We start from the raw sequence: 15,714 nt of genomic DNA on the forward strand, positions 1-15,714 counted from the left end.
GTAATTTCATTGTGCTCTGTACAATGACAATAAAGGTATATCTTATCTTATCTTATCTTATCTTATCTTATCTTATCTTATCTTATTTCATATATTAAAAAATCTGGTGTGCAGTTGTATCAGATAATTAATGGAGTATGGCAGGTCGTTGTGTCATAGAATTAAAAATATGGTAGGCTGTTAAATCATAATTAACAAGGTATGGCAGGTTGTGATATAATAATAAAAAATATGGCAGGTCGTTGTATCATATCTTTAAAAATTATGGTCCTTGTAACATAATAAAAAAAATTACAATACATTTGTTCTTCAATTTCAAATAATTTGTTTTCAATTTCAAAATTTCTCTTTTAGTTTAAAAACATTTTTTAAAACAAACTTAATGCCCCAATTTGCTCCATATATTAGCAACACAATAATCTCAGTTCACAAAACAAACGAAAGCAACTAAACTTCGAGGGGAAAAAATACATTAATTAGTATTTGAAAGTAAGTTTTAATCATTGCATTCTGTTTTTATTAACATTTTACACAACGTCCCATTTAATTTTGAATTGAGGTTGTAATTACGATGAAATCACTAATTGTTTAATGTGTTTTAACAGAAAAAGCTCCGCCTATTTGGACAAAGCTCCTCCCTGGAGCTCAGTCTGCAGCCGAACTCCCGCCCCACAGAGCACCCCTCCCCTGAAGCTTTGTTGCGAAAACGTACTGAAGTGGGAGTGTCAGAAACGGTAGGAAACAGAGACTAATTTCAAGGTGTGAAGGTACCATAGTTACTTGATAGTGGTCCACAGGAGCCTAAAGGGGTAACTAAAGTCACTGCTGGGTACGTTTCTTCATGTAAAGCAGCTTTACCTCAGATAAAACCTCAGTTTGACTAAACTCCACCCTGCGATGAACAGCAGATGAAGGGTAGGGGGTGACGGGTCACTGGTGGGCAGGCAGACAGTCAGACAGACAGATGCAGCCAGAAAACATGGGAAAGGAAGACTTACTAACTGTTTTTGTCCCTTGTGGGAGGGTGCAGCCCGACACGGACTTGTTTGAGCTCGGACGTTTAGAAGGGTCAAGAGTGACCCTACGAGGCAGGAGGAAGAAAGAAGGCAGTGAAGTGGAGGTGGGAGGAATGGAAAAAAGGAAAAGTTAAAGAGTCAAGAGAGACATTTAATGACAAAAAAAAGCAAGAGAGAAGGGAACAACAGAACGACAGATAAGAGAACGAATTAAACAGAATGCACTGTAGTTCTGGGGGAAAAAAAGGGACAGAAGATTGGAAGGTGACTGGCAAGAAAAAGCCAAAGTTGTTAAAGAATCAAACAGATAAAGCAACAATAAGCAGCCAAAACAAGAGCATCAAAAACATACAGTTAAGTCCTTCTGAGCAGCAGACCTGGGTCTAATAGTTTATATAGATTTAGCATCGCTCTAAACCCACCAGGAAACAAACTTCATATGTTAGCAAAATATCTCATGAGCGTCTGGAGAGGTTTAAATGAAATTTAACGTATCTGAACTGATTCAAGCCAATTAAGATGGCCACCACAGCCAGCTGAGCCTAAACAAACAAAAAACAGGGAAACCTTTATGAATTTCACTGATACGGAGCTAAACTTTGGCGTGGTAGTAGCTGAGGGTCATCCACAACACATACTCCCAAATACTAACAGGTTGAAATGTTTTATTCGACTAGAACAGCTTCAAAATAATCAAAGTTTTAAACTTTAGCTTGAAATGGGGTGGAATGTTAGGACTTCATTTCTTTTTTTATTTTTTTCTGGTTAAGTAAGCAGTGAGTTTTACGACTTACGAAAAACTGTCATAAATTGCCAAACGGAAACATGTAGAAATCTTCAACATGAGACATTTTCAGTCACATAAAAAAAAAAAAAAAAACGTTCACTCCCTGATAGCTGAAACTTTCAGTAAAAACTTGAAGAAATCAACCCGCATCTAAAAAAGCAACCAGAGGACAGGAGTGGGAATGTCTAAATAATAAAAAAAATCTTTAATGGGATCCACGATTAGTTGTAACATTAGATTTTATTTGATAAACATATATTTTAACTGTAAAATAAAGACTGTAAAAATACTGTAGGCTGTTTAGTTTTGTAAATTTTAAAAAATATAAAGAAGAAGAACCTCAGCTTAGCCTCTTAGCCTTTGTGCTAGCACCGACAACACTATATTGCCTTATGTATTAGCTCGGTGCTAGCGCGACAAACAAGCTGAACTGAGGTCCTCCATCCATATTTTCAGTTACAGGCTGAGTCCTTTTTGCGTTCTCCTCTCTGTCATGTGGATGAAGGACCTCAGTGACGAGAGGAGAATGTGTAGTGCTGAGCTAATACATATATGATAGCATCGGGGCTAATGCTAAAGCTAACAGGCTAAGCTGAGGTTCTTCTTCCATGAAGCAGCTCTGTTGTCCTCCATCCATATTTTCAGTTCCAGGCTGAGTCATTTCTACCTTCTCCTCTCTGTCAACGCKCTCTGGTTTCATTTAAAAGAGTCAATCATCAGATATTGTCCAAGATTAACCTTCAGGGTGGATATAGCTCGCTAGCAGCCTCGCACCGAGGACCTATCCACGTCATCATTTATCTTTGGGTGTAAAATAAAATAGCTCAGTCCGTGTTAAAATATATATTTTAGAAATTAGTTAAAAAATTTACAAAACTAAACATCCTACAGTATTTTTACAGTCTTTATTTTACAGTTAAAATATATTTTTATCAAATGAAGTCTAATGTTACAACTAATCATGGATCCCTTTAATTTGAACAATTTAAACGATGTTATTAAACTACTATTAGATCCAGGTCTTAAATTACAGATGTGAAGATCTGAAGCTTGGTATATTGTGGGAATGCTGGTGTGTTAGTATTGGTTAAGGAAGAGACTGTGAGAGGCAGCAAGGTTAGCTAACTGATATTTATACCAAGAAATCATTCAAATCCACTATTTGTACAAAAATAAAATCCTTTCAGGAGATCTGTCTCAAAGCTTTAAAGCTAAACGGTTAAAAACGTTTGCAAATATGTCAGTGAACTAGAATCTGAAGTAAAAGGTTGTTTCTAAATGATGATATGCAGTTTATACGTTTATTTTCTAGTACATGAAACAGAAAACGTCTCTCCCAGGCTTCTCCTCTTACCTGCGGGTCAGCTTGGAGGTGAGTTTGCTGAGCAGGTTAGTGGTGGCCCGGGTCCTGACGTGAGGCAGCGGGCTGGCATCGTGAGACGAGGCGGGCGATGCCAGCGGTGTGTGGGAGGGGGTGCGGCGGTCTCTGATCTGCCCCCCGTGGAACGTGCTCCTCACGGTGGATCCCCTGGAGAGACAGGACGAAGGTGTGGAGGATGAGGAGGAGACCCCCGAGGCGCCGGCGATGCTGTGGGTCGATGGCGAGGCGGGAGGCAGGCGGTGGGATAAGGTACTAAAGAGGAGAGAGGAAGAAACCTGCTGTCAGGTTCTGGAGTCACAAGAACTACAGAGAATCAGAGCAAAATATGTTTCTCAATTTTTTTTTTATCATTTCTAAGTTTCAGTAAAAAAATATTTCATTTAATTAAAAAAAGGGAAGTTCAGAAAGTAAGACTTTTATGTTTGTTTGTTGAAGTTTCTATGACTTGTTTTTTTCTGAAAATTATAATTTTTAAAGCATGTAAGTGTATTTACAATTTTTTTTACGTTATAAAATATTTATACGTATAAGTTTAGATCTCTGTAATGTTCCATGCATGGGTTCTATTTATGTCTTCTTATGCTACCTCTAGATTATCTACTTTTCCCTACTTAACTTTTAGCTAGCTCTTTGCTCCTTTTAGCCAGGCTTATGCTACATTTAGATTTTAGCTTATCTTTTGCTACCTATGTCTTTTAGCTTATTTTGTAACATTTATCTGCAAACTGGGCGTTTTGCAATTTTTAGCTTTATTGAACCAACATTAAGCTTTAAACTAGCTTTTTGCAACACTTGGCTTAAGCTGATCTTTTGCCAAATGTCTTTTAGCTTAATCGCTGCATTTAGCTTCAAATTAACCTTTAACAACATTTTGTTTTAGCTAATCTTTTGCTACGTCTTTTAGCTTTTTTGTAACCTGAAGACTTAAGCTAGCCTTTTGCTAAATTAAGCTTTAGCTAATCCTTTGCTATATTGATCTTTTAGCTTTTTGGCTACATTAAGTTTTAAACTAGCCTTTTGTAACATTTAGCTTTAGTTAACATTTTGCTACATTTAGCTTCAAACTAGCCTCTAGCTACATTTGTCTTTTAGCTTTTTTTGCTACATTTAGCTTCAAACTAATCTTTTGCTGCATGTCCTTTAGCTAATCTTTTGCTACATTTAGCTTTAAACTAGCCTCTTGCTACATTTGTCTTTTAGCTTTTTTGCTACATTTAGCTTCAAACTAATCTTTTGCTGCATTTGTCCTTTAGCTAATCTTTTGCTACATTTAGCTTCAAACAAGTCTCTTGCTATATTTGTTTTTTTTTAGCTTTTTTGCTACATTTAGCTTCACACTAACCTCTTGCTACATTTGTTTTTTTTAGCTTTTTTGCTACATTTAGCTTCACACTAACCTCTTGCTATATTTGTTTTTTTTAGCTTTTTTGCTACATTTAGCTACAAACTAGCCACTTGCTACATTTATCTTTTATCTTTTTTGCTACATTTAGCTTCAAACAATTTTTTTTGCTGCATTTGTCCTTTAGCTAATCTTTTGCTGTATTTTGCTTTTAGAGAACCTTTTCCTAATTTTGGCTTGTAGGTAGAAATTTAGCTTACTTTTAACTAGTCTTACTACATTTAGTGAACCATTTGTTTCTTTTAGCTAGCTTTTTTGCTACTTTTAGCTTTTAAATAGCAATTTTCAACTTATATGTATAATTTTGCTACACGTGGCTTTTAGCTAGTATCTGTTGTAGTTAGTGAGTTTTGGCTTCTTACAGCAGTCTTTAAGCTTTTAGTGTTTACTGCTTTTTATACAGAAAACATATTTTTGTTTCTATTCTTGTGTAAAATCTGAAAATGCTTTAAAGAATTGTTTGTTTTTAATAGTCGCCACGCTGACCAAAGGTTGGTCTCTAATCTGATCTAAATTCTTCCTTATGAGCGTTTGTGTTCCATCACCTCACATCTGAGTACCTTACCTTTGCTCGACACACACACACACACACACACACACACACACACACACACACACACACACACACACACACACAGGTTGCCTGAGGCTGCTTTTCATAACGCTCTAGATAACACCCACACACAGTTCAAGTGGGACAGATCCATTAGATGAGTTAAGTATAAAAAGCAGCTGTTGCTGAGTAAAATCATTTAACGTCAATAGAAACTGGCTGTCCACTAAAACTCACTGTGGGGGGCGGGGCACCGGAGTTGGATGGAGTCAAGAAGACAAGTAAACAAAGAAGAGCTAAAAAAAATAAACAAGACAAGAAACAGGGACATGTGGAGACAGACTCTTTTTGTCTCTTTGTTTGGTCAGCATATTTGTGAATCTGATGACGTCATTCTACGTCAAATTCTGGTGTCGCAACATTTTTGTAGTTTACTCTCCCGTGCAACCAGTTTCATAAATTATTTCTACAGCAAGTCCTTCATGTTGCCTTTTTTACTTTCAATAAAAAATATTAGCTTCTGTGGGCTTGTTTGCTCATTCAAGATAGCTGCCACAGCTCAGCGTCGTCACATAGGTATAGATCACACAGGATCACATTAATTAAGGTGTAACTAAAGCTGTCATTTCTCAACATAAGATTAATCTAAATCTAAAACTTTGGCATCACTTCAATGGATCTGTATTTATTAGATAAAACCCTTTCAGCCCACATCCCTCCATCTGTTCAGATGTTTTTTTATCCAAGGTCAGACGACAGACAGAAACCGCTGAGAGACAAAAATCTCAGAGCCTTAAAGAGACACAGGGCTGGAAAACCACGCTGACAGGAATGAAAGTGAGAAAGTGACTGCAGGAACTAAAGGAGAGGAGCCGGAGCTCGTGATGTCCTGAGACTGAGGAGCAGACAGCCATCTGTCATAACAACAGACGCTTCGTTCTGAGGACAAAAACTCACAGATACACAAACACACTCATGCAAGAGGCTTGCTTTACAACACAAACAAGTCTGAATCCACAAAAGCTTAACATCATGAGAATAAAATGCAAGTTTGAAGAAAATAAATAAAACTTATGCGATTTATCATCTTAATGCAACATTCGCTTAAATAAATCTAAATCTGAGCATCTTTTTCCCACGTCCCCTCCTAAAACAAATGTTTTCATCACTCAGAGCCCCTGAGGCTGTTTACAAAGTTTAGGCACAAACTCAGGTGTAATTTCAAACTGGCACAACGCAGACAGCGGCACCGTTTGACAAATTAGCTCTTGGCTGTTTAACAAAGTGAAAACATTGTAGCTAAAGATTTATTGTGTTTATCATATTGACTTGCAATTACTTCAAACAAGTGCGTTCTAATCTTTTGTTTGTGTTTTTTTAAACTGGCAATACGGCTTGTTGAAGCTTGTGTAAATCACGAAAATATATTTGCATATAAGCTGTGATCCAAACACAAATAAATAGTGCCTGTGACGTGAATATCCTTCAAAAAAAGTCAAAGAAAACATCTTTATTATTAAGAAAATTGGTATAATACACGGGATTTGACGCATTTTGTGTACATAACTGGCATATTTTCTTTTGAATTTGACCAAGCTACAATGTAACAGGAAGTGACATCATGAGGGGATTTTTTAAGAAAAGGGAACTCCCTGGTGTGTGTTTATTGAAAGAATGTTATTTGAACTCTGACGCCTCATCTCTCCCTGAAAGTGACTCAAAATGATCTAAAAAACCCATCAGATTCTATTCTAGCACTGCTCTGTTCACATGAAGACATTATCCTCCTGAAGTCACTTCCTGTTACTTCTCCTGCTAATATTTCATCAATTCTTTATCTCAGCGAAGTGAATTTTTTAAAAATATGTCATCATAGTTATCATTCCAAAAATGCTAGTCTGTAAAAACCGACTAATTTATGAGAGCACACTGATGACATATTCAAAAATTAATTGAGTCTTTGCAGGTCAGCTGACTGTGGTAGCCATCTTGAATCAGCTGTGTTTTTCACCTCAAATTAAAATCTGTCCTGGGTTTCAGGAGATATTTTGCTAACAGCACAAACAAACGAAAGCATACCCAGAATCAAACGTAAGTTTTACCTGTTCTCTTTGCCGTTTTGAAGCAGAGTGTGTCTCTCGGTGCTCGTTCGATCCGTACACACGTAAGTGTTCCTTCGGGTCATGGCACGAGCAGGAATGTTGTTCTGGAGAAATAATAATAATAATCTGATTTAATTTTGAATGTGACACATCAGTCGTTTTTGGTACAGAGTTCTGGTTTATCAAACATTGAACAAAAATGGTTTAATTTAGTGAAGAAGTTGGTTGATTATAATATTTTACAGGTTATGTATAAGGCTCACAAATGTATATTACCTTTAAACAACCAATTAATGTTTGTTAAGAGAGAAAGGTCTTATAATATGAAGCGGGTAGATATGTTTGTGAAACCTGGATTTGGAACTAGTTTGAGGGAGCGGTGTACTTCCACACAAGGAATAAAACTGTGGAACAATCTGGAGAGTGATGTCAAAAGATCAATGTTAATGTTTAAGAGAATGATAAAAGTCACTTTGTTAAAGAAATATGAAACAATATAATGTGTATTCATACGAAAATTTGTTCAACAAGGATTCAAGGTTGTTTTTGTTTGTTTTTCTTGTTTGTAGATTATTATTGTTTAAAATTTTAATTTTGGGAAGAAAAAGGTGCAGATACTATAAGAGTTTTTTTCTTTCTGCTGCCTTTCATTTTATTTGTGATTTGTATTTTTATTTTATATAAATTTATTTTGTTACTTTTAAAGAAATTAATAAAGTTTGAAAAAAAAAAGAACTCAAACCCGTTTGCCTTCACCTGCAGTGCAGAACATTAAAAATGTAATCTCAATAATCTGAGCGCTGAGCATGCTTCATAGTCTACTGAAGTGAGGAGCTGTAATCTGAAGAAACTGGATTAGGCAGATTGAGAGGCCCCTGCCATCTGTACCTGGAGTACTAATCAGTCATGTCTCAAACCAACCTACCGTCGTTGAGTTCACTTCCTTGCGCCTGTCGGGTATTTCGGCTTTATTCGGGTTGTGGGCAGAGCTAACCATGGGGCTGGAGGGTGTCGGGATGCTACGGGAGCCCACAGTTGAGGCGCTCGGTTTGCGTATTGACAGTCGCTCCTCTTTAAGCCCCGCTCCTTCGCCGCTGGGACTTTGTTTGGGGTGAGCAGACCCTGGAGCCGCAGGACCACCTGAAATGGGCAAAGTCCAAGTTCTCAGACACGGAGAAGATGTCTCGCTCACTCTTTGATGTCACGTGTGAGCGTTGTTAGACAGTACATCCAGACTATTCCTTTGATGCTCTCAAATTCACCAAAACACATATACCACACTGGAATGACTGCGGATTCATGGACACCATCTTGGTAAGTGCTACACCGCTACATGTTTAATGTTTACATGTTGAAGCCACACATTAACACAGTGTGTGTGTGTGTGTGTGTGTGTGTGTGTGTGTGTGTGTGTGTGTGTGTGTGTGTGTGTGTGTGTGTGTGTGTGTGTGTGTGTGTGTGTGTGTGTGTGTGTGTGTGTGTGACAGAGAGAGATATATGCTGTCATCAGTTCAGAAACAAAGAAACAGCCTTATTTTTATTTCTAGATTTCTCTCTTTGACACGTAGCACCTACCAAGATGGCGGCACAAGCCTTTGTTTCCTTAGAAAAAACTGCACAGAAATTCCTGTCTTCCTGCTCAAAAGTTTAAAAACCAAAGTGCACTGTGTTCCAGACTCAGAATGTAAACCTACAGAAGTCAGAGTGGCGTCTCTGGCGGTGGTAGGTGGAGGCGCTGCGCTGCGGCTTGTGTCCAGAGGAAGACGGTGCACCGGAGGAGGAAGAGGACGAGGAGTGCTTGCTTGTTCCATTTGAAATGGTGCCGGGGCGGACTCGAGCTAGACTCAGACTGCTGGCTGATCGAGACTCGGTGGCCTCCGCCTGAAATGACAATAAAATAACTCGACTTCAACACTGATTGGTGTTTTTATAAAGCAATAACTCGGTCCAAACAAAGGTCCAGTACATGTATGAATTCATAACAGGCTGGGATACAGTTACTTCTATTTACATATAAAATCTCAACTCTTTAAGCATCCTCAGTATGTCGTATTTCAGTGGAAGTACTAAAAACTAAAAAGTCACCTCATTCTTGCGTCCGAGCAGCAGGTAGGTGGCAGTGATCTCGTTGTACTTGTGACTGATCAGAGACTCTCTGATCTCGTCTCTGCCGAATCCCATCCCAACCATCACATCTGGAAAAAAACAGTTTGGTTCTTAAAATCCCAAGAAGTGTCTCTTTTTAGTGATAATTATGAAGAAAAAAGAAAAGAAACCGGTTTAGTTAAAATCTAAATGATTATGTTGCAGACAAAGCCTGTTCAAAACCAAAATATTAACAACAGAAAAGCAGATTTCTGTTTTTCACCCTTTCCTTCTCTGCTGCTTTATCTGCAGATAGCCGACTCATTTTATAGTTAATATATTTATTTATTTTATTTTTTTTTAATTTATTTATTTAATCAGGGCAGTGTACATTAATGAACAATCTTATACTTGTGTATAAACTGTAAATGAGCCAGATTATAGCATAGTAGCTAATTTACATCTGTCCTCCTGAGGCAGGAAGACAAAACACCACAACACAAGATCACAATATACAATATCAAACAAAATCCAGGCACATATTCAGACAAATGACATTACAACAATAAAATTATTCAATGATTACATGACTGAGAACTTTTAAGAAACTGTTTAAGATACTTTTTAAATGTGAAATATTTGGGACAGTCTCTTATATTTGTTGGGAAACAGTTCCTAAAGTGTCCTCCTCTGACTGACAGGACAGTTTGTCCAAATGTTGGTTTCCTGTATGGGATCTCTAGATCTCCTCAATAAATAACTGAAACTATAAAAACGGTTCTCACCAACACGACTGGTATCACTGAAGTTCTCTTCAGGCTGTAAATGCGGCTTCAGCTCGTCGCCTTCATAACCAACATTAATCCACTTATCTCTCATTATTTGCTGAAATGTGAGAGAAAACGACTCATGAAGACAATTTTATCAAAATAAAGTTCAGCTGAATAAATAATCACTGACATTTATGGCTTATGTTATTGCAGAAGTGTTCATTAAAGATTCTGTTTACCTCCAAGGAGCAGCGCTTAGTTGGGTTGAGGACCAGGAAGCGGCGCAGGATTCCCTCACAGTCTGTGGACATGTAGAAGGGCACGCGATATTTCCCCCTTAAAACACGCTCCCGCAGCTCCTGGAAAAGAAAGCATGAAGCAAAAAGTACTATTTAAAAAAAAAAAAAAAAAACGTGGAGTCTTGAAAAGTAGAAAAGATAATAACAATGGAGCTGAATGTTTTAATGATTAATTAAAATAAGAGAAAGTATAAACTACTGCTTCAAGTGACTCACCTTTAGGTTCTGTCCATCAAACGGCAGCGACCCGCTGACCAGCGTGTACAGGATGACGCCCAGGCTCCAGATGTCCACCTCTGGGCCGTCGTACTTCTTCCCCTGGAAGAGTTCCGGGGCGGCGTAAGGCGGGGAGCCGCAGAACGTGTCCAGCTTACTGCCCTCCGTGAACTCGTTACTGAAACCAAAGTCGGCTATTTTGATGTTGGAGTCGGCATCCAGCAGCAAGTTCTCAGCCTGCAGGGCACAACGGAGATGAAGAGAATTTATTAACTTTTTATCTAATCAGAACTGCAAACAGTGTCCCACTTGTCATGAGTCAAACATTAACATGTGTTTACTTTGGGTAAGGAAAACATTACAAAAACATATTTAAATTACACACGTACACTTATCTCTTTAGAAAGATGAAAGTGGGATAATAACTTTACATCAAGGATATCAAAGAAATACACAAAAGGTTCGCATAATTAATAATATCTACCCCATTTCTGTTGTAGCTGTTTGCAAAATGCAGATAAATCATTTAAACTGACCTTTAAATCTCTGTGAACAATATTCTTCTGATGACAGTAGTGCACAGCTGACACGATCTGAGGGGAAATAAAATAAAGAAAATCATACAGGAGAAGATCTTAACACCTACTGTTTCTCTAACAAACTAGTTAAACAAGTAGGGGTGTAAGAAAATACTGATACACTGAAATATTGTGATATTTCATTGCCTGATACAGTATTGATTTTTATTCTAATAGAGGATGTAAGAAGAAATGTGAATATGAATGCAATTCTCACTGTTGCTCAGTATTCTTCTGACTGCATAAAAAATAAATGTGTACTTTATTTATACTGAGTTTTTTAAAATTAGAATCTTTTAGAGAAAAAAATAGCAATATATTGTCTTGCTTACTGTATTGCAATATATCATGATATATCGCAATATATCATGATATATCGCAATATATCATGATATATCGCAATATATCATGATATATCGCAATATATCATGATNTATATCATGATATATCGCAATATATCATGATATATCGCAATATATCATGATATATCGCAATATATCATGATATATCGCAATATATCATGATATATTGCAATATATCATGATATATCGCATTATATCATGATATATCGCATTATATCATGATATATCGCAATATAGCATGATATATCGCAATATAGCATGATATACTGTATATCCTATCACCAATTTCTTCTAATACACAGTCCTAATAAACAAGCAGCTTTGTTTTAATATTTAAATACCTGCATTGACTGACAAATCAAAAAAAGAAAACTCTGTAAAATTCAGATTTTAATTGAAACAAACTTATTTTTACGGGAAGTTTTACCAACCTGTCTGAATTTAGCCCGGGCCTCTTTCTCTTTCATTCGACCGTGAGCCACGAGGTAGTCAAAAACTTCCCCTGCAAAAACAAAAACAAGACAGTGAACAAGAAAATTCACCTGAAGCGTCACTATATACTCCCGACTGGATGTGGAACACCCTAACCACAGGGGGTGTAACAATACGATATATCGATTAAATGATTGGTATGGGATAAACTTGTGCCAGCAGGAACTGAATTTGAATTGCTTAGATTGAATCTGAATGTGCAGAATTAGAAATTGAACGCATTGGTTTGAAAACGATTTTTACTACTGTGATCCAGTCATGGATCACATATTGATCAGATGCTGCTACTGACTGATCCATGATGTGATGTAAATCTAACATTTTCTACATATAGGTAAAATTAATCACTACAATAAAATAACTTTGTCTGTTTTTGTCACTTTTACAGTGGATTGCATCAACTCTGTTACACACAGAAGGGAAACTTCACCAAAGTGAAACATAAATCTGTGGATCTGTGTTTGATTACTCTGCCTGGCTTTCTCAAGGACCAGGATGTGACACAAACATCTGAATTATGGAACTGAAAGTGAAAGTAGCCAAACAGAATTTTTAATAAACCAAAATACAGTTTCAAAGCAAATTAATTCAGATACAAAACTTTAAATTCATTTTCAAACCAATGCATTCAATTTCAAATTATGCACATTCAGATTCCATCTAAGCAATTCAAATTCAGTTCCTGTTGGCACAAGATTTATCCCATAGATTGATTTGATTAAATCGGGGTAAAATGAAAAAACTGATCCATACTGTTGTCATGTTATATATGTCCATCTAACACAACCCAAAGTATGTTAAATGGGAATATATTGCATCATATCGATCGCAGACTTTGCGATATTGAGAAATATTGTATCGTCATTGGAACAAATTGATATCGTATCGTGATAACTGATGATTTACATCCCTACTGATGAGATCAAGATTAGCAATCTCAAAAACCACATTTGTTAAAATAAAACCACACTGAGCATCACATAAGAGAATCAAATCTTTTGACCTCTCTTGTACTAAATTTGGCAAGGTTTTAAAATGTGTAAAACAGAGTGAAGAACATCAGCTGGTGAACTGTCATCTCCTTATTAGGTTGGTGAAGTTACAGACAGAACTTCACAAGGAGATTAAAAGATCACGGGGGGAGGAAAAGAAAAATAAAGAAAGCTTCAAAAATAGAAGAATGCATGTGAAGCAGCTGTGTAACAAAACAGCACAAAAATTAGAGCAAAGGGAAGAATTTTCCACATGTAAGGCTTCACTAACGAAAACAGTTTGTAGCTTAATATTAAGTTTGTTTAACTTTAAACAATTAAGAAATAATTAATCTAACTGGTTTGGTTACTCACCTCCACTAGCGTACTCCATAACCAAGTAAAGTGTCTTCTCCGTCTCAATCACCTCAAACAGCTGAACTGTTACAAAGAATGAGATGTTAAACAGATAATTACTAATTTTAAAACACATTAAACCATTCTCTGTGCTTTAACTCACCGATGTTTGGATGGTTGAGAGTTTTCATGATGCGTACCTCTCGAAACAGCTGAAGGGGAGACAAAGAACAATTAAAATAATACAATAAATAAGCATAATCTGTTAAACTACAGTGCACCCTTCAGTTAAAAGCAGTTTGTGTAACCCAGGAAGTGGAATAAAATCAATCATTTCATAAACATTCATGCTTTTGTCACCTTTTCACGCTTTAGCTTAGAGGTTATAGCTTGTGCAGTACTTTTTCTCCATTATAGACACACTAATGCAGTGTTTCCCAAAGTTGGGGTCGGGACCCAAAGTGAGGTCCCGAAACATCAAGGTGGGGTCCTGAAAAGATTTTCTGAATTGATTATATTTTTGCCTTAGTTGTTACAAAGGAGTGAGGTTAGTGTATTTAAAATGGATAAATGTAGTATAAAAATATTGTTACTATGCCCATGTTTTGTTGACCTGATACAAATGTTTATCATCCAAAAATAGTTGGGGGCACAGGTCTCTGCTACTGTTATTTTGTGGGTCAAAAGCTGAAAAGTTTGGGAACCAGTGCACTTTGGTTCCCAAAGTTGGGCTTGGGACCCAATTATGGGTCATGAAGCACCTTGGATAATCTCCAGAAATCAATTTAAAGGGTAATAAAATAATTGCTGATGTAATATTTTCCCTATAATTATTACAAAAACACAAAATAAATAAAAATAAGTATTTATATTTGTGTATAAGCTGTGTAGATTGTCAAAAAACCTGTGTTTTTAGGGTGATTAAAGAAGTTCATGTACTCAGACCAGTAATATTTGGGGGTCACAAGTTTTTGCCATGGATATTTTGTGGGTCAGAAGACAAAAAGTTTGGGAACCACTGCACTAATGGACCAATGAAAGCATCCGGGCTGTGTTTAGCCCAAGGACACTTTGTCAAGCTGACTGAGGGAGTCAGGGATTAAACCACTGACCTTCCATTGGCAGACAACCAATGGCGCCACGCCTGCTGAAAACATCAAATTATTTTTAATAATGGTTCAAGTCATCTGTCGAAATGTGAAAGACAGGAAGTAATGACACAAAACATAAAATGTCCTGTCGCACCAGGGTTCTAATACTGTCCATAAAGACAATCTCAGCCTAATTTATTCATTTCACTTAAAAACAAAACAAATTTTATGTACAACAAAAAATACAAATTACAAATAAAATGAAAGGCAGCAGAAAGAAGAAAAAATCTTATATCTGCTCTTATTTTCCAAAAAATAAATTCAAACTATAATAATCTTCAAGTGACACAAACAAAACAAAAACTACAGCTCAACAACAGCTTATACAACTTCACATTTCTTTAACAAACTAACTTTTATCTTTTTCTTAAACAAATTCATTGAATCAGCATGTTTAAAATCCTTTTTCCAGATTATTACACAATCTTATTTCTTGGACTGAAATGCACTGGTCTGACTCTACAAATCTCAACACCATCTCTAAATGGAACATTGATAGTTCTATACAGTTAGTTTTACCAAAATTTAATGATAATTAATTAAGTTGAAACCAAGTTTATATATCCACAAATTTTGTTTGCATCATCTCCAACATCCGTTATATATCTTTACCCAAACATATAAATGTGGTATCATCTGCAAATAAAACACCTGAAAAGCTGTTTACCAAATTTTACCCCATTTACCAAGACACTCACATATGAAATAAATAACTTTGGACCGAGTACAGAGCCCTGAGGAACTCCCCATATGACGTTACAGAGTTCAGATCTTACATCATTCATTTGTACATCATTGCATTTGTTATTTAGTTGAGCACAACCTCAGGACTATCTTTAGACTCTTCTTTCCTCTTTAGTTGTGTGCAATTTGTTGTCATTTTAACAAACACATTTTGCAACTAACTAGGTGAACTGGCAACAAAAATCAACTCCCTCAAGACCTCGGATCACCAAAGACAGGTTCCCGTTGATGATGCCTTGACCCGCTCTCTGGGGTGTTCTTCTCTTCCTGTCCCCCCACCAACTTCCTCATCCATCACCAAGCTCCAAACTGCTGCCTCATCCTGTCATTCAATTAAAGTAATGAATCTGTCTCTAAACTCCATTAAAAAAATTTAGAGGGAATGAGTCAGAGCCAAACAGACAGAAATTTTGCAACAGGAATTGATTCGGGTAAAAAAAAAAAGGAA

The 15,714-nt window shown here is 36.7% G+C and overlaps 1 protein-coding gene across 8 annotated transcripts in view; it reads right to left on the reverse strand.

Annotated features, from left to right (window-relative positions):
• The window catches only part of mark4b (MAP/microtubule affinity-regulating kinase 4b), a 53,960-nt gene that overhangs the window by 8,027 nt on the left and 30,219 nt on the right, over window positions 1–15,714 (reverse strand). For 5 of the 8 annotated variants that reach the window (XM_014015940.1, XM_014015938.1, XM_014015945.1 and 2 more), the window contains exons 4-15: window positions 13,535–13,583; window positions 13,390–13,455; window positions 11,983–12,053; window positions 11,148–11,204; window positions 10,612–10,848; window positions 10,336–10,455; window positions 10,112–10,211; window positions 9,327–9,436; window positions 8,936–9,122; window positions 8,167–8,381; window positions 7,242–7,345; window positions 3,158–3,436 (exon numbers count right to left, since the gene is read on the reverse strand). In XM_014015940.1, the coding sequence (XP_013871394.1) occupies window positions 3,158–3,436; window positions 7,242–7,345; window positions 8,167–8,381; window positions 8,936–9,122; window positions 9,327–9,436; window positions 10,112–10,211; window positions 10,336–10,455; window positions 10,612–10,848; window positions 11,148–11,204; window positions 11,983–12,053; window positions 13,390–13,455; window positions 13,535–13,583 (1,595 nt within the window). The other 3 variants (XM_014015941.1, XM_014015942.1, XM_014015944.1) reach the window with 2 other exon arrangements.

This window comes from Austrofundulus limnaeus, unplaced genomic scaffold (assembly GCF_001266775.1).
Source record: "Austrofundulus limnaeus strain Quisiro unplaced genomic scaffold, Austrofundulus_limnaeus-1.0 Scaffold136, whole genome shotgun sequence".
Lineage (NCBI taxonomy): Eukaryota > Metazoa > Chordata > Actinopteri > Cyprinodontiformes > Rivulidae > Austrofundulus > Austrofundulus limnaeus.